General features: G+C 42.6%; 2 protein-coding genes across 9 annotated transcripts in view; both read left to right on the top strand.

The window, feature by feature from the left end:
- NEDD4 (NEDD4 E3 ubiquitin protein ligase) overlaps positions 1-6,243 on the top strand; it is a 53,505-nt gene extending 47,262 nt beyond the window's left edge. For all 8 annotated transcript variants that reach the window (XM_048317552.1, XM_048317548.1, XM_048317547.1 and 5 more), the window contains 7 exons: positions 212-285; positions 437-497; positions 1,076-1,135; positions 1,231-1,338; positions 1,951-2,047; positions 4,276-4,348; positions 4,426-6,243. In XM_048317552.1, coding sequence (XP_048173509.1) covers positions 212-285; positions 437-497; positions 1,076-1,135; positions 1,231-1,338; positions 1,951-2,047; positions 4,276-4,348; positions 4,426-4,528 — 576 coding nt within the window. In that variant the 3' untranslated portion in view covers positions 4,529-6,243. The remainder of the gene's footprint in view (positions 1-211; positions 286-436; positions 498-1,075; positions 1,136-1,230; positions 1,339-1,950; positions 2,048-4,275; positions 4,349-4,425) is intronic.
- Positions 6,244-20,338: 14,095 nt separating this feature from the next.
- Positions 20,339-26,651, top strand: part of PRTG (protogenin) — an 82,747-nt gene continuing 76,434 nt past the window's right edge. Inside the window, exons 1-2 of the mRNA XM_048317985.1 lie at positions 20,339-20,405; positions 21,072-21,374. Of these exons, the coding sequence (XP_048173942.1) occupies positions 20,339-20,405; positions 21,072-21,374 (370 nt within the window). The remainder of the gene's footprint in view (positions 20,406-21,071; positions 21,375-26,651) is intronic.

Raw genomic sequence — 26,651 nt, 5'->3', positions numbered from 1 at the left:
TTCCCATTGCAGTCTAGCACCCTTCAACATTACATCTTTTTAAAAAAAATGTACCACATTCTATTTGTTAGGTGACCTGTGGGACTTGATCTGTTTCTCGTAGTTCTCAGATGCTGCAGTCTTCAAGAGTTGCGTGAATTACCTAATATTAACATATGAATTCTGTTACATACTCACCTTGTTTAAGACCTATTCTGTGCATTGCATTTAGACCCATCAACATGAACTGAAAAGTGGTGGATCAGAAATAGTTGTCACCAACAAGAACAAGAGAGACTACATTCAGTGAGTAGTGGCTGCTGTGTGCAATGTATCTCACTAGACTGGCCTCTAGTGCAGGCACTCTATTAGCTTTATTTACAAAAAGTAGTTGTTGCTTTATATATAAATCACTTTTATTTTAAATGTGGTTTTGTTTGGTTTTTCTTTTTTACAGTCTTGTAATTCAGTGGAGATTTGTGAGCAGAGTACAGAAACAAATGACAGCCTTTAAAGAGGTATAATTTTAATTACATAATAAGTTCTTCTAAGCGTTTTTTGCATCTGATACTAATTTTCTTTTGACATCCTGAAGATGCACAGATAATTTTGTTAAAGATATAAAAAAAGGCAGTGATACTGTTTGTAGTGTCATCTTTGAATTATTTCACAGTTAAAAATATTTTGGTATATTTTTACTGAGGTGTTCAATTCATATTGAAAAATTTGCTTATTTCTCAATTCTGACTGGCAGCTTTAGCTGTGGAGCAAACTATTTAATGACCTCTGGAGAAATTAAACTTAATTAAATTATATTAGTTTGATTTAAGCTAGGTCATTTACCCTTACTTGTATAAATTGTATTACGTATATGATATTCAGACTTCCATACTCATCACTCAGTGTTGCACAATAAAGATGTGAGTAGTCAGTTAAAAGCAGTGTAAGGAAACTGGGGACTACTGGTGTCCAAACATCTGTATTTGATATATGGCTTTGGCTCTCTTTACCAAAGCCTCTAAATATTCTTCTCCATGACTAAAAATGCTTAAATAATGTTGACTTGATTTTTACAAACTTTCCTCATCTTTTATAGGGCTTTTTTGAACTAATACCACAGGATCTGATTAAAATTTTTGATGAAAATGAGCTAGAGGTAAGTGTATCATGGAAAAGAAAACAAATTGTGTTGAAACTTAAGTTTACTGACTTAAACTTTGGTGTTGTTTGTTTGTTTGTTTATCTGTGTAGTTATTAATGTGTGGATTGGGAGATGTGGACGTGGCTGATTGGAAACTACACACAAAATACAAAAACGGCTACAACATAAACCACCAAGTAATACAATGGTTCTGGAAGGTATAATGAAGTTCTAATATTTTCTTATTGAAAACGTTTTTCAAAAGCTGCTGCCTTTCTGCTATACTAGTTTATAGTTTGATTCATTAAAAGGTTAGGTAAATATTATTTGACCATTAAAATTCCTGAGAAAGTAAGAAAGCTAAAGGTGAGTTGCATGGTAAGAATGTATATTCAATACTGAGGCTTGCTTTTTCAAAAACGTCCATGTCTGACTGGGGTTAAAAATATTTGTGTAGGTTTTCCTGGCATGGTTGCACTAAAGAGGTGTTAAACTCTTCTGTTTAATAAATTACAGGAATTTGGCTTCTAGTTCATAACATCAAGAAACTTCAAAGAAAGTGGGGGGCCAGGTCTTCAAGGGAGGCACTTTAACAGCCTGCTAGGCTGTAACCATACTCCTGTTACAGTGCCATTAAAAATTGTTGACTTCATAGCTTTAAGCAATAGGCAGAGAAGTAGACTGTGTGTCACTAAAAAAATGCATATGTATATCAAAGATAATGATTTAGAGGTAGATACTGTGTTGCTTACTATGTGGCTATGTTGTCTACTAGCTTAAAACCTTAATTTTAAAATAAATCTTTAATTGTAATCATTATCATACCATAGGCAGTCTTAATGATGGACTCTGAAAAGAGAATAAGATTACTTCAGTTTGTTACTGGCACATCACGTGTTCCCATGAATGGGTTTGCTGAGCTGTATGGTGAGTACTTAAGATTATCTTCACAATTAAGTAACAAAGAACCGGATACCAACATTGTCCTGATGTTTGACTTCAGACATTGGCAAATTATTTTTCAAATTTTGTTTTAAAATTTAATATGTACTGGCAGTTATAAGAAACAAAGTTAGAGAAGAGTCACTTATATCACGTTTCCCATGGTCTGTAAATGCTTTGTTTTAATTCTGGTTTTGGAAGTTTTCAAATGGATAGGACTTCTCAAATGAATGTGGATTTTTAAAGTTCTCAAGAGCTGCAAAAATCCCTGTTTAACACATGATTGAGCTTGAAGAAAATTCTCAGTTATCCAAGATCTGATTACAAAGACATGCTGGCATCAGCAGTTAACTTCAGTTCCCCGACTGCTTTTATCTGCTCACAAGCCACAGTTGTACAGATGCAGTTGTTTGTAAGGATATACTCCAAAGGGGACCACTGAAATGACACGAGTTAAACATAAAGCCAGAAGAAAAGTAGTGAACCTACAGTGCTGAGGCTGAAACAAGCAGATGACAGCAGGGAGCGTATTTCAATAGCAAAGCCAGAAAAGCCACTGTGGGCAGACTGCAGGCAAGCAGATAGAGCAGCCCACAAAGGGTGGGGTTGCTTGGCTTAGGGGGGAAGTCTGTTCTCAGCTGCCATCAGCTATTAAGTTTTCTGCTAGATTACTTTATTAAGGCTAAAAGTGCTTGGGATGCTGTGCAAATGACTGAATAGCCTAACTTGCCTCTTTGATTAAACATTTCCTTTCTTATAAACAAGACATTAATTTGTTTATAAAACAAAAGGATTGTGAACAAAACCACCCATCATGTGTTCCCATTTACCCATGTCTTCATTTTTATCTTAAATACTTGGGGTTTTTTTTTCTGTTCCATCAGTAAATGAGTTGTGAGTTCCAGTGGGAAGGACAGTGTCTTCAGCAGGCTTGAGCCGTGTGTCTGCTGCTGCGCCTGAACCTTGGCATTGTTTTTGTTGCAGCACATGCTCATCGCAGGGGAACCCAGTCAGAGTTCTGCTGCCTCAGGAGTTCTGCTTATTTGTCTAAGAACACTACTAGAGACAGAACTAAGAAGTGATACCGGGAAGAAACTGCTGAAGTTCTTGGCTTCCTTCTGCCCAGGGATTAGAATACTTGGGCAGTCTTCTGTAGTTGTATTCACTCACTCGTTAATGAAAAATTCAACTAGCAGTTGTCTTGCACAGTGCAAGTTTTTTTCTCTTACAGTTATTTCTGCTTTACTGTGGCCAGCATGGCATCCTTACAGAACCCCAGTAACAATTATATTTCCTGTACCTTGTCTTGAAAGAGCTGTAGGTGGTTTTTCAGTGTTTTGTGCTGGTCCGTGGCGCTTTGCTGCTGCCGGGCTGTTTTCTTCCCACGCCCGGTCTGCGGCCCTGGAGCCGCTTCCTAGCGGAGATCTCCCTCTCGTGGCACAGACAGGCATTTCTGCTCCTCAAACGCGAGTGCTCCGAGGCCGGGAGCAAACCCACCCGCGCTGGAGAACTAGGACACTGAACAGTCTCTGAAAATTAGTGACTTTTTTGTCTTTGTTTTTTTTAACTGTACAGTCTTCTCCCAGTTTAAGGAAACGGTTACAAAATGCCCTTTGCATCTACTTGCTGAGAATTGAGAAGTCCAAGAAACTTTGAGATATGACATGCTGTAAGGCAGTTGTTGAAGGACAGAGGGAGCTGGGGCTGCCCTTGCTAGCCAAAAAGTGTTCTCTCGGGTGCATAAGAACATACTGGAGTACACATATGATTGCCGTGTTTCCAGAAGTTCTCAGTTACTCTACTTTGTTGTTGTGTAGGTAAAGCTGGACATTGAAGACTTTCTACCTAGTTATATAACTTGGCATGTGGTGATAAACATGTATCCGTTTTTACATGCAAAATTTATAACAGTATAAAATGGTCTTGTCCAGAAAATTTTCAATGCCAGTTGCTACACATATGCATTTAGGTCTTAGGCTTCTGAGTTTAAGGTGTAAAAGTCTCTTGAAATTGAGGTATAGCAAGAAATAATTAAAATACAAGTGAATTGGGATTATTGGCTATTACTGACAATAGTCTGTATTTTATTCATATAGATAGCTCCTTCTAATGTCAGAACTGGATTGCAAAACCCCCAAATATGTCGTAATTTTAATTTCTGATTCTAAAAGGATCTTATAATAGGTTGAAAATGGGTGTGTTCTTTTCTGCAGGTTCAAATGGACCACAGTTGTTCACAGTTGAGCAGTGGGGTACCCCTGAAAAACTGCCAAGAGCTCATACCTGGTGAGTATTTAATTCAGATAAATTATGACCTCTAGTAAGAGTGATAAAATGCTTAAGAGTTTTCATCTGTTTTTCAGCTTTAATCGCTTGGATTTGCCTCCATATGACTCGTTTGAAGATTTATGGGATAAACTTCTTCTAGCGATTGAAAACACTCAGGGTTTTGATGGGGTTGATTAAGACACAGACATAAATTATATTGGTCCAGTGCTGCAATTTCATTTTAAAGGTTTACAAACAAATCTGAATTTTCCAGGGACTACCATTGTATTTAGTCACATGGCAATTGAATCTTCATAGTATCACATGTAAAATAACTAAGTATTAAAAATCACTAACTTTTGAAAATGTAATTTGTCATTTCCCTAGTTTTGTGTACTTTGCTAATACATGCAATATACACATTGGATCAGCCAGTGCCAAGTAAGTCAAAACCTAAAATATTTTATCAGTTGCCTCCTGTACAATATTTGAGACTGTCCTGCAGTAAACTACTGAAGTAAAGCTGTGAAGAAATCTTTGCAGAGGATTTAAATTTGATTTGCTGCTTTAAGAACAACAACTGAAATTGTTAAACTGTTTTAGAAAAATCCCCAGCCAAACAAAAAAAAAAGCAACAAACCTAACAAACTTCATGTATTACAATATCATAATCTGTGCTGCTTCAGGCTCTTTGCAACAGATCTGCCCAAAGCACCTTATAACTCAGCACATTAGATAAAACATTGGAAAACATTTGTTTGCAGAACACTGACTTGCTGACATGGTTGTTAGACTTCTGTTTCTTCTGACTTGCTTTTGCTAAAACAATGTAACAAACCCAAGATTTTTATACAAAACAGATAAGAAGCATAATTCTGAGTTTTAATGAGAAATTATATCCATTTTTTGTCTGAATTTGTATACCGATGTTGGTTTATTGAGTGTTCATCACTTTTTTTGATAAATTTGTAGCTGAACGATAATATTTTCAATTCAGCCTTTTGCAACAAATCAATCTTAAAGTGAAATTTGTATGGATATCACTCAGTATTTAGTTACTGATAGTTAGAGGCCTTTATTATCCATTCTTGCAGTATTGCACTACATAACAATTAAGAACATGTTTACAGGGTTTTCTGGGCCAAATTCAGCAGTCTGTTATGTGCAAGCTCCTCTAAACTGCATGGAGGTTTTGCACATGTGATCAGGTGCAGAATTTGGTTCTGTGATATGTTTACAGGTTGCTAGTTTCTACAGCTGCATTTTTATATTTTTTTTTCTCCAGTGTTAGTCTAGAAACCAAATTTGTTAATACAATATAACCAAAGTCATAACCAACAACATGCAATTTATCATAGATAAACTTGTCATATATAAATATTAGTTTGATTTCTTTTGTAAATGTGGGTATTTTTTGTATTAATGTTAAGACTGTTTTTGAGCAAGTGCTGGTTAAAATGATTAGCAAAGTTGGTTCTGAAAGAAAAAAATTGGTTTGTATACCTGGCTTGCTCAAATTTTAACATTTTATTACCAATATGATCAGAGGAAATGACAGTACCCAGCTTTGGCCAGCAAATTTCTGTTTAGTCACAGTCTTTATAAATATGCAAGAAGGAAGTGTAGCACATCTCTCTCTGAAGATATGTAAATTATGTAACAAATGTTAATGGGTCTTAAGGGATATTTAAAATCCCACTTTGTTTTATCCTTTGACTAGGTCATTAGGACTGAGAGTATTACATGTAAATAAAGGTAACTTATACAAATTTCCCAAATCTATAAGCAGTTTTGTACAACGTGAATGATACATCAGTAAATCTGTATAGATTTGAATGTAGCAGGTTTTGTTGCATACTTCAAAGTATAAAATAAGGATCCTGAGAGCAGTAAATAAAAGTTTATTCTAATAAGTTGTGATTCAGTTCTTTGAAGTGCAAATGAGTAATCTTGAAATAGCAAGAATTTAGTAGTTTTTATACTCCTAGGTAGGCCACGGCAGTAATTCCACCACAACATGCTGCTACTTTTGCAGAGCTGTGAAGATGCAGCAGTGCTGTTTCTTGGTGTTCTGCTTCTGAGACATGCAGCCTCGGAAAAATGCACACTGTGTTTTTATAGAAGCTCTAGGTCTCTGTCAGCCTTCAGTGCATGGCCGGCCTAGAGATGCTGAGGGGAGGCCCCTCAGCAACACTGCTGACCAGGTGAGGCAGGGCCAGGCTCCTCCTTGCTCTAGGAACCTTCCCAGCAGATGCACAGCTGGATGGGGAGTGGAAGAGGGGCCCTGAAACCCTGCACCTGCAGCAGGGAGTGCCCAGCAACACATCCTTTCTCTGGGCTTTAAACTAGGTTTGTGGGGGAGTGGTGGGTGATAGCAGCTTGTGCTTAAGTAAAGGAGAGGTTGGTGGTGCTGAGTACCATAGAATGGCCTGGGCGGGAAGGGGACCTTGAAGATCATCCAGTTCCAACCCCCCTCCCATTGGTAGGGACATCTTCCACTAGACCAGGTTGCCGAAAGCCCCATCCAACCTGGCCTTGAACATCTCCAGGGATAGGGCAGTCACAGCTGCTTTGGGCAACGTGTTCCAGTGCCTCACCATCCTCACAGTAAAGCTTTTCCTAATATCTAGTCTCAACCTACTCTCTTTCAACTTGAGCCCATTCCCCCTTGTTCTGTCACTACATGCCTTGCCCCATCTATCCTGTAAGTTCCCTTTTGGTATTGGAAGGCCACAGTTAGGTCACCCTGAAGCCTTGTCTTTTCCAGAACAATCCCAATTCTCTCAGCCTTTCCTTAGAGTAGAGGTGCTCCAACCCTCTGGTCAGCTGGGGCAGGGTGATAAGAATGAGGCAGCCTTTGTGGAGGATGCCACAGGCTGAAGGGGGCCTGCCTTGTGTGCCTGAACACAGAGGCAGACAGGGAAAAGCCAGGAGGAGTAAAAGACATGGCTTGTATGGCTGGATGCAGGGAGGACTGTGGAGGGGGCAACGGGCTGGTGCAGGCCCTTGTGGGAACATCCTGGTCAGGACTTGCCCTAGGCTGCTGTTTGTCATGAGGAGGGGGGCAGGGTGTTTTTTGTAGCTTCTCAGGAAATTCTAGAATTTTAAACCCTGGCTCTTAGGGGAGACAAAATTCCCTCACATCTGTGGGCAGGGCAGTGCAAAGGGGAGCAACCTGGGAGGCTTCTGTAGGGGGCCATGAACAGCCAAACAATGGTGCAGTCTTGGGCAACCAGGGAGGTGCTCTTTGGGATCTGCTGCATGTCCCTTTGTACTTGTATTTTCTGCACATCAACCTCTGTGTTCCCTGAAGCACATACACAGAGAGAGGGGGAAACTCCAGAGACGCTCCTATGAACACCAATTTTTTTCACCAGAAACACAGTTCTGCATGTCAACTGCAGGCTTCTTACTGTGGCGTTGCAGAGGAGAGGTTAACAGCTGCTTCCTTGTGAGCCGGCAACCAGCTCTGTCACACTGATTTCATTGCTCTTAACACCGAGCAGTGCCAGGTGAGGGGTAAGGAAGAAAAGCTTCTCACGCAGGTAAGAGCTAATATGCTGGGAAGAAAAGAGGATATAGGATTGTTTGGTAAGAGATTTTGTGCAGATCTGGTTAAGAAGCATTGATCTGTGAAGAGACTCTCTGAGAGCTCATGAGAAAGATCTTGAGAAAGATGTACATTCTAAGGCAGAGGCTGGATCACAATGGGAGGGAGAGCATGACTGCAACAGGAATAGTTTTGCTTTCCTCAGCTTTGAAAACACCGCACTGAAAATTCAGGGGAGTTTGTGCTTGCAGTTTTCTGGGCTGCTCCAAGCTGGAGAGAGCTGCAAGCAAAACAGTTCCCTGCATTGGTTGTGGCTTCTGCAGCTCAGTACTGATTCCAGGCATCTTGTATAGAACATGGAGACTCCAGTGGAGGCTCTGCCCAGGATTTGGACTCTTGGCTGGGCTGGGAGTAGCTGCGGGGCCTCCCTGGGCACTGGAGATGGCTGGGCCAGGCCTCCCCGGGGGTTCACCCTGGCCCGCTGGGGTCACTGGGTGACAGGGCAGCACAGGGACATGAGCTGCTGGCACAGCAGGATGTGAGCTGCTGGCATGGGGGTTAGATGTGTTGGGATGGTGTGAAACCTCCGGGAAACTTCTCAGGAGCTGAACTTTCCTGGGAACTTAAACCATTCCTGTTGCATGTTTAATAAGGATGATGGTGTTTATTTGTGTGTTAATTATTACAGTTATATAGTAAAGGGTGTTTCTAAATAGATATTTATGATGCTTTTGAAGAAGTGAATTTATTTAGCCTAAAAAAGGTAAGTATATAGATTAACTAAGTATATAAATGCACCTCAACAAAGACTTGCAGTGTAAACTGTTCCTAATTCAAAGGTCTGCTTAGGCTGCTGTGGGTGAGGCTTTCTTAGATTTTTCAGTCCATGTCACTAATTTGATTTGTGTTAACTTACAGGGTTTTGGTAAGAAATCATCTTTCTCTAAAATTTCTCCTTTACTCTGAAGGTAATTATGTCTGTGTAATTGCTGTGCAGTCTGGTGGTAGGGAAATGAGACTTTAGGCATGAACAAGACACATTCAACACTCACTTGGAGGTTAGGGGTGGTGGGGGCTGTGGGTTTTTCCCTTCAAAATTAATTTCTCTCAACAGGTTTTTAGGCTGAGTGGTACTTGTATCAAGTCTCTCACTTCTCAAGGTGGTGCAGGTGATTCTTCAGCGTTCTGGCTGCATCATGAGGTAGAGCTCCAGGTTAAGAGGAAGTTAACAATTTCTATAGAAAGTGCCACTGAGTCTTCACTTATGCAGTTTGAAGGACACATGACTTAAATTCTTTTTAATTACTATTAAAAATCACATCTGTGGCATATCAAACAAGTTTTTTTTTTTAATTAGAGACTAGGTTGGGTACTAATGCATCAAACCTAGGCAAAATACATGAGTGTAAACTACTGATTTTCCTTCTTTATCCTAACTTTCTCTCTCTAACCTCACTATTTCATACATACACTTACTTTGTAAGCTATCCTAGTGCCTTGACATTTCATTTGTTTTGTAAATTCATAGCACAGTTTGGTGCTATTTCACTAATTGATGACATCTTTACAAAAATCTGCACGTGTCCTTTAAATCCACGGCTGCCTCTGGCATACTGTCAATGTGGGGCACGTCCTGGATCAGCAGAGACTTCCTTTTTTTTTTTTTTTTGTGTACTCTTTTCAGTGCAATTTCAGCATTACTTACCAAATACATGATACTCATCAATTCCCTAGGGTGGGAATTGCATCGTGGCAATGATAACATGCTAAAACATATGAAATACTCAAAAAATACTCAAAACCGAGTATGTGTACTTCTAAATATTGTCTTCATTTTACTCATTTCTTGTGTGGTCAAAAATGATGTCAGTTGTTAGGAGACCAACTCTTCTGTCATTTTTCATGCTGTCTGTGTTTTCCTTTCTGTTTCTCATTAATTAGTTTGTTGTAGTACTTGAGTTCTTCAGATAGGGTCTTACAATATTATTTTTGTATGAGATTCTGCATTTTATCAGGCAGTTTGTTTATTTTAATATCTCCTGGTTTTACTCAACTATTAAAAGACTCACTGTGCAATTCTTATGATGTGAACTGAGAGGAACCCATTTATCTGCAGTCTATCACCAAGGATCCATACCTCTGGTGTCATAGAAGCATGTTTTTGAAATGTCTATACATTTAAAAGGCAACCAACACCTACCATCTTCCATGGTTATAAATGGGAATTAAGTATTTAACAGCTGCCATTTTGCTCTGCAGCATCACAGAATCAGTAGGAGATGCAAGCACAAGCTTTGGTGCTCTTAATACTAAATCATTTTTCTTTGGAGACAATTGCTTTTTCTCTGAGGAACATATATCATTAGCACGCTAATCAGAATACAAACAATTCACAAAGGGGATAATGAGGGAGAACTTCCATGTAATGCTTGCTTTATGTCCATGTGATTCTGTAGAAAAATGTTTTGTTTTGCTGAGCTGTCCTTAATTTGAGGTTTCTTGCTTAATGAGACTTCAAACAAATTTTGCATTGTAGGTTTCAGGTTCTCATCCCAGAGAGAGGCTTGGGATTTTGGGGAGGGGGAGGAGGCCAAGCGGCTTGGAAAACCTAAACAGACATTAAGTAAGTGAGCCTGCCTCTTGAGCAAAGACAGATAAGGGCAGCCTTCCCAAATGTGACAGAATGTAAAACTTCCCATTGAAATACACCACAGTCTAAAAACATACATTACAATTTGTTTTTCTTAACCCATTTTGAGTTTAATGGCACGTTTCCATAATTTTCCGTTAGCTTTTCTGATGCTTTCTACAAGCTGAAATATTTCTGATTGGGGTTTTGTTTTGAGGGCTGGGAAGTATGACCTTTTAGAGGCTGTTAATACACCTCCTTCTATGCGCTGCTGCTTGGGAGTATGCAAAATGCTAAAGATTTAAATCAAACTGCCCCGAGGACTGCTTACTGACCTTTTCAATGCAGAGCTGTCAAAACCTTCAACTAGACATTAGCTAGAGAAGAACACTTTAGGCAGATCAATGCAAATAGAAAACAATGTGGTTTTGACTTTTGGTAATTCCTAGTTAGTGAAAAACAGTTCCTGTGCTGCAAGAGCTGCTGGAAGCAAACCCACACTGTCAGGGATTTGCTGTGAGTAACGTGTAATAGTTATTTTTCAGGGAAAATCTTCTGTAATCTACTTAAGAAATTAGAAGTTTTCATTAATTGCTAAATCCTGATATAGTTATCCGAGCAGGATGCTTCATTGACTTCAAAGGGATTTTTGTCTACTTAAGGAATGCAGGGTCAGGCCCTTAACTAGTGATAACTTTCTTCAGTGGGTTGTCAGATATGACAAACTATGCCACTTCAGTAGAAGTTACCCTGGCCAGGCCATGCCATCCCTTTGTCTGAAAAATCTGCTTTCTTCCTTTGCCCAAGTAAGGGAATTTCTCTATAGAATATATTAGAAATTATTCTCTAGCTGAAGCTGTGGTTTATGTGAATATATTTTATTTTCTTTTAATAGCTACAACACATTATTTTTTAGTTATGATAATTATGTAATAAATTCCGTTTCAGAAAGTGTTTGATGGAGTTATGAGCCTTCCCATTCTATGTACTGCTGCCCAGCAATTAGTTGTCCGTCCTTAACAGATTTATTCCTAATTAGTTGCTCATGCACTATTGCTTGCTGTAATGTAGAATTTTAAATAAATGCCTGCGTTTTTATGTAGACCCACAGAAATTACCCAAAACCAGGGGACTGAGAAGCTATTCATTCCTATTTTGGGTCTCAGTCCAGTAGTTATAGGCATCCTGTGCTGAAGACTCACAGAATAATTATTTCACAGGTTAGTAAAAAGTCATTCTGTGTGCTTTATCAGAATGTTAGAAGTGCTTTTCTTAGTATAATTAAAGGTTAGCTATCAGAATGTGAGGTGCTGCTTTATCCAATGTAATACGATTGAGCTCTATTAACAGATAGCTAAAAATTATTATTTTGCAAATTAATTCATTTTGCTATTTTCTATGCTGAGAATTCGGAGTCTTAACTGTAAGCCTTTCTAAGATCACATTTTCATTTGTATAAATGTCTACAATTTTGTAAAGATAAGAGGTGAAGTGGTGAAGTTGAAATTTTGCATGCTTAGATAGACCTGCGTTGGAAAAATGAACAACATTTTGGTCACGAAAATACTTTTCTGTACTGGAAAAGGTCCAGCTATTTGACTCTTAAGGTGCAAACAAACTGGATCAGTTGATCTCTCACTGGAGAAAGAAATGAATCCTGATCACGCTGTATCTAATTGAAGCAGCTCAATCAGTTGGTGTGGGGCTGCAGCTGCTTCAGGGCTGGGCTGTGGTGGGGAGTGGCCTGCAGGATATGACTGGTGGTGTCCTGCACTGGAGGTGTTAACAGGGCAGGCTCCCTCTGAAGCCAGCAGGACTTTGAACACCCGGCAGGATTTGGAGGGCTGCTGTCTATATGTTGAAGGTTTGCTCTAGTTAGGCATCATGCTTTGGGTGCAGCAGCTTGCTGAGGCTGGGTGGGATGGCCCCAGCCTCTCCAGACAGGATTTCCACACAGTGACTTGCAGTGGCCTGCTCCTCAACTGAGCACATTAGGCCAATTTAACTCCCTAACTTGTCATAACTGCCCCCCACATGGCACGCTTACTTTTCCCCCCTAGTTACTTAGCATGAACATTTTGGTATGTGTTCCATATGTTTATTGTTTTAAACAATACAAGTTCTGTCATGTGCCAGCATCTGGCCACTGTGATCTTACAGAGTTATCTGAACATAAATGATAGCAAAATGTTATTTAGCACTTAACAAACGTAATCCTGAGCTAACGATCAGCAGCAGATAGCTGGATAGCAGCACAGTTATACTATGAGCAGCTTTAACTTCTGGTTGCTCTCCCTATGTATTCTGCAGGCATACCTGGGTATGCCACACACTAAACTGAACCAGGGAATTAATTCCAGCAAAACAACAAAAAAAGTTGTAACTTGTCCCCCAAGTTATTTCCATCAGGATTAGTTCTCTTGATTCTTTGCTTGGCCACACAACCTCTTTGCAACTGGCAGTGCTTATGCTGGTTGGCAAGTGCTAAATGGCATTAAACTGAGGGCACCTGGGGATGTGCTTCCAGCAGAGCTTCTGATCTCCTCCTGCTCTGCTGTGCCTGGGCAGGAACCAGGTGGAGACCTAAGCCAGGTTAGCAGCAATGCAGGGGAAGGAGGAATCGGGGTGGGCTGCTTTGTTTCCCCACCGTCCCTTGGGACATGCAGGGCACTGTGATCCAGCTGCCTTCATATCCTGTCCAGCCCTGGGCAGACAGTTCTTCCAGAGCCTTTAAATAGGGGAGAACCCCACAGGCCCCCAAGTGACTCCTGCAGCCCAGCTGAGATAAAATCCCAGCAACTGCAGCTGATGGAGGCAGCAATTTGGGCATCAAAAGAAATCACCCCTGCAATGCCCGGCTTTTGGCTCCCCTCGGTTCCCCCCCCCCCCCCCCCCCCCCCCTTAGCTCACTCCTTGCACCGGGGTGTTGCCTTTAGCGGGTCAGCCCGAATTCTTGCTAAAGCCGTTTGGGTGCAAGTCACAGCTTCGTGTGGACCTTCAAACATCTCGGTCTCCATCCCCAAAGCTGTGTTGTGCACAGGGGCATTTGCAGGTCGAGCCTCTGTGTGCATGTGAGGGGGAGGAGGTGCTGGGAACATGCCTTGAAGGCTTCAAATCTGTTTATCTTCACACTCCTGAGAGGCGATCGCTCTCCCGTGACAGGGCAGTGCACTGGAGGGAGCAGCCCTGGCAGCACCGAGATAAACCGATGGGGCACAGCCTGCTTTGGCCAAGTGGCCTCTCCCTGACCAGCAATTCCTTATGTCTCTGTGAGATGAAATGGGACAAGAGCAGCAGGAAGCCTCCTCCAATCCTTCTTTTTAATAGTTCCTTGGAATAAATTGTAGATAAGAGAGACCACTTTGTTAACATGCTGAGAATGCAAAGACAAAGGAAGAGCAATCTTTCACAGCAAAAATAAATAGGTCTCTGTAGCAGGGTATATTCAGCAGTATGTCCAAATTCTAGCTAGCCTCTGACTTGCCTTGTTTTTAATTTATTTTATTTCCAATATTTGTTTTGTCATTGCAAACATATAAAGGAAAAGAGGAAGAAATTATTTGCCTTTTTCCTGTTGTAACCGCAAAGTGAAGGTAACATATAGGGATGAAAGGAGACCATATTTCATGCCTGTTGCTAAACAAATAACTGCAGAACAGTGCGTTATCATGATAAGCATGACAGACTAACAAAAAACTGCCTCTGGGAGATTCCTTTGTAGATTCAAGCACAGAAAAGCGTAACCTAGGAGATACTTTCTTTCTGCTTAGTTATTCTTGGTCTGATACTTATTGTATCGACCCAGTGCCTAAACACTTTGATTTATGGAAGATAACATCAGAGTACAGTACTGCAGCATTTCCAGGATTTTGTTTGTTTCCATATTGGGGAAAGGGTTGAGAGAGAGGACTGTACCGAGCCAATTAAAAAATATATACATTGCAAATGCATTTTATGGGACTGCTCTTCTCCTCTTGCTGGCCATTCCTGTGCCTTGCAATTTCTACATATGCATAAACCCTTTATGAAAATATTCTATGTGTTTCAGTGTGCAGATTCCAGCTGCTGCTGCCAGTCTGCTGGCACTTTGGTCCCACGCCAGCTACGTGCTGAGGACTTTCCTCCCAGGAGTGCTGAGCACTCCTGAGCTCAGAGGAAGTAAATGGTGCTCAGCTCCTTGTTTGAGAGCCCAAGGTGGCATGGCAGAAGTGTGCAGGCTGCCTGGCGTGGGAGATGTTCATGGTGGTTTCGCTGATCCAAGCTGCTGTCCCATGCTATTGCCACACCTTCTGCTCCATGTTGCAACCCTTGGTGTTTCTACACCTAAGAACCAGGCTAGGGAGATAAACCAGGAGAAAAACTCTACTGAAAAACAGAAAGGATTTTCTGGCAGGTTATGTGTTCAGAGAAGTTCACTGAAGCAGAGGAGCATCAGCTGTGGCATGAAGGCCAGAAGAGAGAGCTTGGAGCTGCAGTAAATCCAAACTCCACACCATGAAGTCTTTACACTGTATGTGAGGACAGGAGCACATCTGGGATCAGATATGCCCCTTTCTCTGTAGCTGTGTGGTTTGTTTGAAGTACCAAGATCTGGTGGCTCGCATCTAGGAAACAGCAGGCTGACAGACCAAAAATACTTAGGTATTTTTCACGCCTTCCAGTAGCAGCAAATGGGCATGGAAGAGCAAGGGATTGCACTTCTCCAGATCCCTGTGAGGTTGCTCTTCCAAACTGCATGTGGTTACCTCTGGCAGCAGGGAGGAGGATGTTGGGGTGTCATCCATCTCCTGCTGAAATTCATGGCAGGGTTCCTCTTCATTCTGGTGTGATGAGCCTTAGACAGTGGGGGTAAACATCTGGAGACTGCCTCTGGGGCACTGTGAAACAACCTGGCAAAGGTGCACCACTGATTTGGGCCAGTGAAGCACCAGAAGGTGGCTGGAAGGGGAAACAAATGCTAATATAGCAAATAATTGTATTGCTTTCACTTTGGAGTTGTTGTTTTATGATGAGGTGAGATCTGTGTTCAAATCCCTTTGTCAGGGTGTGCTTTTCCTGTACAGGAAGGCTCCCTGGAGAGAAAGTTCATTAGCATTCCAAGGGCTCAGCCCAAAGTGTGCTTGCCCTTCTGCTCATCGAAAGAGTGAATCTCCTTTGAGAAGGCAATGGAGATGGTAACTGTATACAGGTTTAGAATGAAACATGAATCTACTAAGTGACCAAATGTACCAAAAGTAAACATTTTTATGGTGGGTCTTAATAGAGTTAGTGTAACATACTTAAAATCTGGGAATACAGTTGTAACTGGGTCAGGAGTTCGGCATGAGAAACAAGAAAGTGTCTAAACATGCTTACAGTGACACCAGATGGAAAACACTCAGAGCAAGAACTATAAGGACAAAACGAACTTCCCTGAAAAGAAGAGCTGATTACACCCTGCCAGGAGTGCAGCATCATGGCAGCCCCTTAGCTGGGCTTTGGGTACTCTGAAGGCAGAGCTGGCTGGTGCAATTTGCAGTAATTCCCCTGTAGTTAATAGCTTTCTGACAATTACCACTGCTCCCAGACTGCCCTGGGCTGCAGCTCCAGTACTGCTACAGCCACACTCAGCTGCCTGTGCTGCCAGTACCCTGCAGTGCCTGTAGCTCCAGCTTCCTCCACACCAGCAGTGACACTCAGCAGCTCCTACTAGCAGGGCTGGAGGATGAACTGGGACCTGGCACTGGTAGCAGGGAAGGGCTGAGCCTGTGGGGGACCATGATAATGATTATATGTCTGTTTGAAAATGGATTTGGGCTCCAGGACCCTACTACCATATCTTACAGGCTACAGCTAATTGAAGATAGTGTTGTGATTGCACATATTCCAATGGGGACTCTTTAAACTGCTGTAAATAACTCTCTCTCCACCTCTCCTGTTTCCCACCCAGAGGTGCTTGTTCCTCTCCTTTTCTGTTCCGTGACGTTATGGTGTTAGAGCACAGCCATGTGAAGCCAAAACAGGAGAAGAGACCATGTGAGCAAAACCACTTTCCCATTTCTGAGCTTGTTAGATCAGGTGGGATGCAGCAGCATGTGGGAACCCAGCTCAGGCCATTTGTGGCCATGCCAAACACCATCCATGTTGCTGTGACAGCTTTTTCCAGGCCACAGGGATGAAAGAGCTAACATGATGCTATTCATTTTCCCAGACAAGGGTGAAATGCTCAGTGCAAAACTGACCACAGAGCAAACAGGTCTGTTTCTGGTTTAAGCTGAAGGAGAGGTAAATGTTCTAACACCAGAAAAATCTTATTCTAATGTGGGAAGAAACTGCATTCTCCATCCTAGGTTTGTGACTGCAGTGATCTCATAAATACAGAGTTCACCTTGGGAAGGTCCAGTTACAGCAAATTTTCAGCTTCTTTCCTTTTCCTGAGGCTGCTCATTCCATCCCAGAGAAGACTCCTGCCTATCAGTTGTCTTTCTAGAGATGTTGGTAATAAGTTAGACAAAGCGTGTAAACACCATGATCATGAGATTTCATTAACGTTTGGAAAATCCCTCTCTTTGGTTCATAATAGTACCAAAATTCTGGATTTTACAGCCCTAGCTCAGTTTAGCAGTCCTGGATGCATTGCCAGCTGCCTATGGAGCAAACTCTTGAGTCAGATCTGTTCATATCAATCTGATATTTAAAATCTTTCCTTCCAGGAAACATATAGATTTGTCTGGCCAGGGCTGAGGCTGAAATGCAGCATAAAAATCAGGTTATTTACAGACAGTAACCTAGACAGCATGTTGTTGTTCCAGCCATGGATAGCACTTCAAAGAGAGCTCTTACTACTGACTTGTGTTTTAAGACATTGAAGAGCTGACTGCTCAAATATTACAAGTTATTATTTCTTTGAAAGATGTGTGCAGCTTGTTTGCAGACCCAAAAATCTAAGAGAAAACATAGAAAAGGGTTTATATGGGTTTGAAAAGAACCACAAAAGCTGGGGAAATCTGGATAGCCAAAAATACAGCTTGAGTCAAGGAAAAAAAGTCTGTGTTGGTGACAGAAGAAAAATTGCTGCCTTGCAGCAAAGTACGCATAGCTTTGTTTATGTTGGTTGGCAACCTCTTGTACTCCTGGACTGCCTTTCTGTCTTTCTCAAGATAGTGCTTCTGAAATGGTTGGCCAAGTAGATAATTGGGTTCATTGGCTGCATATTTACAAATATGGTGTATTTGACAAAGTTACAACTGGCAGTGCCTTTAAACTGTGGTTCAGTGAGTTTATCAGTTATATATGAATTTAGATATGTTATCGCAAGTCTGCACTATCTCTAACCCAATTAATTACTGGGAAATGTGTTAAAATAATGAATCCTGACAAATTAAAGAGGGAGAGTTTTTACTTATCTAGCTATTGAACTGCTTAGTTCTAGTAAGAATTGTATTACTTATTTTGTTAAATAGAAATGTCAAAATTAAAATATTGGCATTTGTAGCTGCCCAGACACAGGCACAAGAAGCATTCCAGAGGGAAGCACTTTCTTTTTAAGCCATTTAATACAAATATTGCATTTGATCTCATGAGTCAAAATCTCCTGCTGGCACAGTGTAGTCCAGGGAGATGGTAAAGCAGTTTCGCCATCACAGCAGAATACAGCAGTGAGCACAGACAACACAGCTGAGGCAAACCAGCCCACAAATAGGACAGGACTACAATTTCCTCTCTCTGTGTTGGCTTTTTTTTGTCCCCTGGTCAACTCAGACCAACCCCTCCTTCAAAAAAGGTTAGTGAGTTGGGCAAGGTGTTCCCCTGGGGCAGGTGGGGTAGTGTCCAGTGCTGGACAGTACAGCTCAGCCATCCGCTCATGCCTGCAGGAAGCAGTGCCAAGGTCTGCCGGAAAATGACCTTACATCTCCCAGGGACAGCTCCAGCCACTCCACCAACTGACCAAGGCACCTGGCATAGAAATGTTACTGGATACTGCATTCCCTATTGTATTTTTCTTCTAGGTGTGCTGAGCTCCTCAAGGAAATCTCAAATTCAGGTCATGCTGATGAACCGGAGTTTAGCAGGAGAGAATACAGTACCAACATGAGGTGCAGATGAAAGCAGTGAGTTTACCATGAGAAAGAATGAATATTTAGTCATTAATGCTCAAAAATAATGTAAGCAAAACTGCTTGTGATTTTTTTCATAGTTCACACTTTTCTGATTAGATAAATTAAAACACTGAGGAAAATTGAAAAATACTGGATCAAGTGGATCCTGTTGCTCTATTTAGTCCTATTTGGACACCAAAACAGTGCATTTGCAGTTCTGCTCTGTAAAGTGACTGAAACTGTCTGGATGCCTTTTGGGTAAGTGATTTGCATGTAAAGCAAATATTTCCTAATTACCCTACCTGAAAACTCTGCTTGTATGTTTTTGACAAGTGGAGAAGATGATGTAGGTCAAACTATGGCTTTACATCACATTTTAGTAGTTCTGATTTTCTCCCAAAGACTTTCAGAAGAGTCACTGACTCGGACTGTAGCCAGTCCTGGTGATGATGCAGCAGAAGGGACTGGTTTGGCTGCCAGCTCTCAGCTCTGTGAGCTTTGCAGTGCTGGCAGGAACAAAAAGCAGTAAAAACTTGCCTGTCAGTGAAGTCAGCAGCTCTCACAATGAATGCAAACGTAAGGTAAATCTGCTGAGTAAGAAGATGCCTTCCTACACAGTAACTTTAGAAACTAGAAATCTGAACAGACAAAAAAAGAGATTAAAAATTTGCTTGCTGCAAGCATGGGGTAAAATTAGGGGTGGAACGGAAAGCTTAAGTGATAGCGGCAGCATTTGATGGTATCTCCCATACGCATTATCCAGAGGGTGGTGACAGCATGATTCTCAAGCCATGTTTGCAGTTTAGGTTGCATTTTGGCAAGCTAGTTCGCGGCAGATGTAAGCGTAAGGCTGTTTTCTGAGGATGCAAGTGAAGGGCAGCTCATCCTCGACAGCACAGTGCTGTTCCATGTGGCCATCTGGAAGTGGTTTTATTGGTGCTGTAGGATGGGCTCAGTGAGAATCAATAACAAAATTGGCTTTTTTTTTTTTTCTGGTCAATGCCCATCCTCAAGTCAAACATTTGTCTGCATGTACGGGAAGGCCAGTTTTATCTGGGTGTGAGGTGCTCTGGCACACCTGGACAGTGCTGCACCTGCGCCGGGCAGTGCAGGGTCTACTGCTCAGCACCTCCCCTGGTTCGGTGCTCTGGGCGGACAGCTCTGGGTTTGGCACAGCCCTTCGGTAACGCCGCGCCGGGTCCAGCGCACGTGTTGCCGATGCTCGCCATGCCGGTGAGCCGTGAGATGTCCCGGGGGAGCCCGGTGTCCCGGGGGAAGGCATGGCCGGCAGCTCCTGCCGCGGCTGGAGGGCTCAGCCCGCCCGCCAAATACCGCAGCCGGCAGCGCCTGCCCGGCTCAGGGGTCGGCGGAGCTGCCGTCGGGTCCCGGTGCTGTCCGGGAGGGGCCGCCTCTGCGGGGCCGTGCTCGGCCCAGATGGCGCCGGAGCCCGCGGCCCCTCGTGCGCGGGGCTGGCCGGCCCTGCCGCCCCCCGGCCCCGGCGCATTGTCCGCCGCGACCCCCCGCCCTGCGGCCCGCCCCGTCCAGCGGCGTCCCTCCCTCCCTCCTCCGGCCGGTCCTGCCCCGCCCCGCCCCTCGCCCCTCTTCTCCCCAAAGGCCAATGGAGACGAGATGCAGAGAGTAGGGCCGGGACGGGCGCGCCGGGGCCGCTCCGTCCGTCCCCAGTCTCCTCCCCTCGCCCGCTGACCGGTCTGTAGAGCGGCCGGCGGGGCATGCCAGCCGCGTCCCGCTGAATGGCGCCGCTCCGCCGCCGGCCGCTGCTGCGGGCGCTGCTGCCGCCGCTGCTGCTCTCGCTGCCAGGTGAGTCCGGCCGGCCCGCGCCCCATTGTCCGCCCGCGCCCCGGCCCCGCTGCGGCCGCCGCACGTGGCTTTATTTATCCGGCATCGGCGGGACCAGCCGGGAGGGACGGGAACCGGCGGCGGCTCCGCGCTTTGTTCGCGCCGCGACGGGGCCGTGAGGGGTGCGGGCGGTGCGCGGCCCCTCCGCGCTCTGGTGAGGGGTTTTCGCTAACGATTCCTTGTAAAATCAGCCTTTTTACGACGCGCCCCGCTCCGGCTGCTTTGGCAGGCTTGTAAAATTAGCGAGTGGGCCGGGCGGAGCCGTCGCACCTGTGTGGCCGCCCCGGCGCTGCGCGCCCCGCGGCCCCCGGGATCACCGCGCACCCCGCCCGTGCTGTGGCGGTGCCCGAGCCGGTGTGGAAGGCGCTGGCTCTCTGGCTCCTTGGCTTTTTGCAGCCTGAGGGCTTCGCGCCGCTTGGAGTCAGTACCAAGTTTCCCCAGAGTTGTCCGAGTTCGGAGCGCTCGGAGCGTGTGATAGCGACAGCTTCACCTCGTGCTGTGGGTTCCGCGGCATGACTCGCGGCTCACAGTGCTTGGTAACTTGCACGTCTCTGCTTACGTGTCTGTCCTTACAGGCAAAATGTTTTGTTGTTTGTTGTTTTTTTTTTTTTTTTCCTTCTCTCTTAGGAGTGTGGTGCTTTAGTGAACTGTTTTTTGTGAAAGAGCCTCAGGACGTTACTGTCTCAAGGAAGGATCCGGTGGTTTTAGACTGCCAAGCCCGTGGTGAAGCTCCTGTAACTATTACATGGCTGAAAAATGGAGGCAAAGTGTCTGAAAATGAACGGATCTACACTTTATCCAATGGCTCGTTGTATATCAGTGAGGTGGAAGGAAAGAAGGGAGAACTGTCTGATGAAGGATTTTACCAGTGCTTAGCTCTGAACAAATATGGGGCCATTCTCAGTCAAAAAAGCCACCTTACACTAGCAAGTAAGTCCCAGCTCCTGTTTATTAACCTGCTCGTGAGTTTGTGACAGCAGTTCCCTGAACAGCACACAACAACCTATCATTTTGATTGTGTACCTGAAAAGTTAAAATGCAAAATTATGGAGTAATTCTAGAGAACCTTTATTTCTTTTTAAATGTTTAAAGATTATGAGAAAAACTTATGGTGGTCCCTTTTTGAGTCTCTGCTGTGGCAGAAGTGGTGCAGGCGCCTGTGAGACCTCTTGGGCAGTGGTGCCTTGTGTGGGTGGCTTATGTGTGTCACCAGTCTCTGGAGCAGGTGGTGATGCAGAGTAATGCTGGCTACAGAAGTCCTGGGTCTTGTTTCCCAAGTGCTGTTCTAGCAGCCTGACAAGGGTTATCTACAGAATTGATTAAAAAAACCAAAAAAATTCCTTGTTTGGTAGCTTGATGTTGTGTTGTGCCGTCTTGGGGCAGGCGGAATGATTAATATAGATGTTTATCTCTGGAGAGGAAAGAGGGGAAAGGTTTTCTGGCCAACTGTAAGGCCTTGCTTTTCTGACATGTGTTCAGCCAAGCAGGTGTGGATGCTATTCCTTTTGGGACTCCTCTGGAACCTCCCACAAGGGCCTGTTATGTGTTTCCACTAGGAAGCGAGAGTCGCGTTTCTGGAGTGACTCCCTGCTGCTGGATGAATGGTGAAGGAAATAGTTGTGTCTAAGTGCTTTTATGGCTTTAACAGACTGACCCCGGGTGTTTGTTGCCCTCTATTTTCCTATCATCTTTAAACATTGAGCAAGAGATGTGTGTGAGGAACGGAATGCTGTGCCTTTTTCCATGGCAGTGCAGAGCTTTGCCACTAGACTACTTCTACAACATGATCTCCTTTTGCTTCCCAAAAGTACATAGGAATGTACTTTTCAAACAAAAGTAAATTTTGGCAAAGTAAAGAAAGCTTTCGTTTCAAAGAACGTATAACACAGAGAGTACACAGTTTATGTAGTCTTCTCATGTTCCCTCTATAATAGGACTTAACTGATGAATTTAATCTAATAGGAAAAGACTTCCTTTGACCTCTTCGACCCTGTTTTTAGTAGCAAGTTGCATAAAACTGGTGCTGGTACCTCTGTGAAAACTTGACATTAGTTCTAAGTTGCAGCTTTTACTAAATTCAACATGACAATAGTTATTGAAATTGGTACATTAGCTTACATTAAAAGATGTGTGAATGTTAACATTTGTTAGGTTTTTTTCTGTGTCCTTCTGACCTGATTGTAAAAACTGTCCACAAGATCCCCCAGGAAGGTGAGAAAAGCCTTGTTCAGTGAGCCAGAGCATTGGGTGGTTCAAAACCATTCTGGAAGCAGGTGGCTCCAAGTGAATGCTGAGTTTTCACATGCTGTAAGAATGTGAAACTCTGGACTGTTCATTTCAAAAACCTGCCTATGTATTACTTTTTATCTTGCTCATGTACAGGATTAATAGACTAAGTAATTCTTGGGTGCTTTTGGTAAAATGGTGAAAAATGAAGTATTACAATTTTTGACATTTAAATTCACCTCACTCAGAGTGTCAGCATGATTAAAAATTAGACAAGAAAACCCTTCTAAAGAGGATAGAATTTTTTGTTGTTGTTGTTAACCAACATAAAGCTAAGCAGCCAAGTGGCTGATGCATTCTGTGTGTAGGTCTGGAAAATTCAGGGCCACTTTAAACTGGAAGCATTGCAGGATGAGCTCTATGCTTAATACCGGAGAACTTCCGGAATAGTACAGAGCATTATAGTAGAATAGCATGGTAATGCAATTGTAGTATTTGGATTTATTCAGACAATACTGGGCTTCTGTAAATGTTTGCTTCTAGCATACACATTGTTTCATCAGAAAGGTGGTTTAATTTTGCTGATTTTCACCAAGAAAGACTTGTGAACCAATAGATTGCATGCTGTGGAATGAGATTCTTGTTTTGCAGCCCTTTTCTTTTTCCTTCCCCCCTTCTCTGTGGACTGTGACAAAAGGTTTCTTTTTCTTCTTTGAATACTTGAAAGGCTTTCTATGGCTGTTGGAGAAAACTGGAAGAGATAGCGGATCCATAATGATCACAGTAGGTGTTGTTGACTTAGTGATTAAGTGGTTAACTAGTGGCCAAACATGAAGTTATCCTATGTAGCAGTCTCTTCTCTTTAGTCATGCGCCAATATGACTCGTTTCAGATTGTCATCTTTACTGTAAAGCTGTGAAATGTGGCAGCAATTTGTATTGTGATAATTTGGAGCCCATAAAACGTGCAAAATTAGTTTTCTCTCTCATTTTCATTGTTTCTGCCTGCTCTCACGAACTGATTGAACTTTGCAGACGTTTTAAGTGAAATAAATGAAAGTCTTGTCGGGGGATTTTGTAGCCTTAAAATTTTTCTTTTTAGAAGCAGTTGTCGGTTGCTGCAAAGGCAAATTACCTTGTGGTCAGGGTACAGAAGGAACTATACATATTAAACAGGTGGAGAATAGGCATTAAATGGGCATTCTTTCTTTGGAGGAAAAAAGCAAATGCTCTCTTCAGTTACTGGTAGCAGCAGGGTGTGAGGATGTTCTTTTACTTTGCCTGGTCAGAGGTTTTTCCAATAAGCTTATCTTTTGCTTCAGAATTGTAATGTTTAGTGTTGCATTTGGAAATCAAAAACTTTAATCTGTCCAAGAGTTTAAGACCTGAACACACAAGGAGATCAGGTCTTGGTTTCTAAACTTAGAAACTGGAAGCTGAAGGTTGCACTCTTGGCAAGAATTCCATTATTCATGTGCAAATTAAGAATTCACAGGGTTAAAAGGTTAGAAACTGGCCAGGATGAGGTTTACCCTTGTGATAAAGAGCAGATGACCCTCATTCATTGGCCAAAGCTTTCATGTAGCTCCTCTGCAAAGTTAGTGATTGCCATGAATTGTTCTTGAGGAATGCAGAAATTCAAATGTGAGCAGGCCTTTCCTTAAGTGTCACTATGGAGCCTTATCTCCCGAGCACATCAGAGTAGGTCTGCAGGGACAGGGTTCCTCCCCAGAGGCCCCAAGGCTTTGCTTTCCTGTTGTTCATCCATGCACAAAAGAATTCGACTAATTTAGGGCTCTTTTTTTTTTTGTGAGATCCTCCTACTTTTTTAGAAGGAAGCTCTGGTGCTGAGGTGGTGCTTAAGTAAAACTAAATATTAGTTTCAGTACATGCTTGTAGTTACTTCCAAAGCTGGCTGATTGATGTGGGAGCAGAGGAGGAGGTCCTATCTGCTTCTTTGTGAGGCAACATGGGGGGGGAAATGGTACTACTTAAGAGCATGACTTACTCAAAATTCAACTTTTGTCACTGCTACTGAGAGAGATCCCTTTTAACTGAATATAAAGGGAATGGAGACTCCAGCGAAAGTCCTTTTGGTACAACTTGGAATCAGCCAAAAGTAAACAAGCAGAGATTTTTGTTTTCCTGCATTTTAAAATTTAGATTTAACCAAAGTTAACCAAGATTTTGTCTAAAAATAAAGCTCGACTTCCAATAAGATATTATTCAGGAGAAATGGAGAAGGTGGATCATGTTCTGAAGCTGGTAACATGGGCACTGGGCAGTGATTGGATAGGTTGCTCACTGTTTATTTCCTTTTCACAAAAAGTGGAAATGGAATTCTTGAGATGGATGGTATATAAACAGCATTCCTAGATAGCCCTTTCTCCTCTTGTAACTTGGCTGAACTGATTTTAATGTTTGTGAATTACAAGAAATGTAAGCCTAATTCTTCTTGTACAGGTTTCTACATTGCACAAGAGGGAAAGGTTATGCAAGCAGAAGGTTTCTGGGAACATGTTCCTGGAGGGAAACTCTGTGTGTGCCCACTGCACTGCAGTTTGTGGAATGCTGGGCCCTTTACACATAGCAGGCTATACTTTGTGGAAAGTTCGTAATTTTGCTTACCTGCTGAGGCAGTGATTTGACTTCTGGTCCTGCCAATAATTGGCTGTATTTATGTTTTTATAGCCTAATAGCATCTTTTGCTCTGCTTTTAAATATTTGCACTGAAGAGTGCATCCAGCTGAGCCTCTTTCTGTACTGTGACAATCATGTTTCCTTAGCTGTTCCAGCTGTTCGTTCCCACTTTGGCATTGTGCTGTACCTTGTGTGGGCACAGCTGCATGTGTAGCTAACTGAGCATGGACTAGTCTGGGTTAAAATAATAGAATTAAAACAAAAGATGGTGTTTAACCCAGATGAGTTCCCTAATATGGTTTGTCTTGGAGCCACTCACAGTGATTGCACTGGTGTAACTGAGAGGACTGGTGTGGAGGTTGGAAGACTTAGTGGGGACAGGGGAAGGCTAAGGAAACTTAGACTCATTAAACTACAGTCTTTGTGAAACATGTAAGCAAAAATTTTGCCCTTCTGCTACTGATTTTTTTAAAAATAATTTAGTATCTTGCCTTAAAATAACAGGATTAATAGCTGTGGTCTAACAATATAGTTTTCATTTTCTATGGAATCTGTCATTTCAGGTGTCTTTCAAATGCGTATAAAACTCAAAGGTATGTTTAATTATTTTAAATAGTAATGGAGAGAGGTACAAATTGTGAGAAAGAAAGGTGGTGTTAGAGGGCAGAAGTGGTTTTGGACTGTGGTGGAAGTGAAATGGCAAATGGCAGCTGTAGCCAATAGTCTTGTATTGAAAGAGATCCAAAGTCTTAATGCTGTAGAACTGGTGTGGTTACACACAGCTTGAGGAACCTGGTGATCTAGGTTTTGACAAGTGCTGCCCTACTGCTGTTGCTTTGATTGGTTGATTTGAATATCCTGAGAGAAAAATTTATTTCTAAGCTGAGAGTGAACATGGCTGATCCTTAGTGCATTTAAATTCCAGTATTTTTAGGCAGGAGGATGAGGTTCCAATGTCTTAGTCAGCCATGTCAGTTGATAACAATGAAGAAGAACTGTAAGATTTTTGTTCTTTAACTGAGATATCCTTGAGAAATAAGAAAACTGAGAAATATTATCTTTCTTAACCCTTTTTATTGTAGTATTTTCCTCTACAACTCTCCAAGTGTATTTTGACCTGAAGTCCTGCAGCACATTGACAGAAGACAATTATCCTTTTAAGACACAACCATACTTTTTTTTTTGATGGTGGTGGTACTAGGGAATTCCCTCCTTTTTCAGCAATGACTGGGCTGCACTTGTAAGAGTCTTCCACAGAATAAGGAATGTGCTTCTATGTTGTTACCAAGATAAAAAAAACCCCCAAAAACTTAGTGCACATGAACAGTGTTCATTTCCACTA

Source organism: Corvus hawaiiensis, chromosome 13 (genome assembly GCF_020740725.1).
Source record: "Corvus hawaiiensis isolate bCorHaw1 chromosome 13, bCorHaw1.pri.cur, whole genome shotgun sequence".
Taxonomy (NCBI): Eukaryota; Metazoa; Chordata; class Aves; order Passeriformes; family Corvidae; genus Corvus; species Corvus hawaiiensis.
The sequence above is the reverse complement of the archived record's forward strand: the minus strand, read 5'-3'. Positions and strand labels throughout refer to the sequence as shown.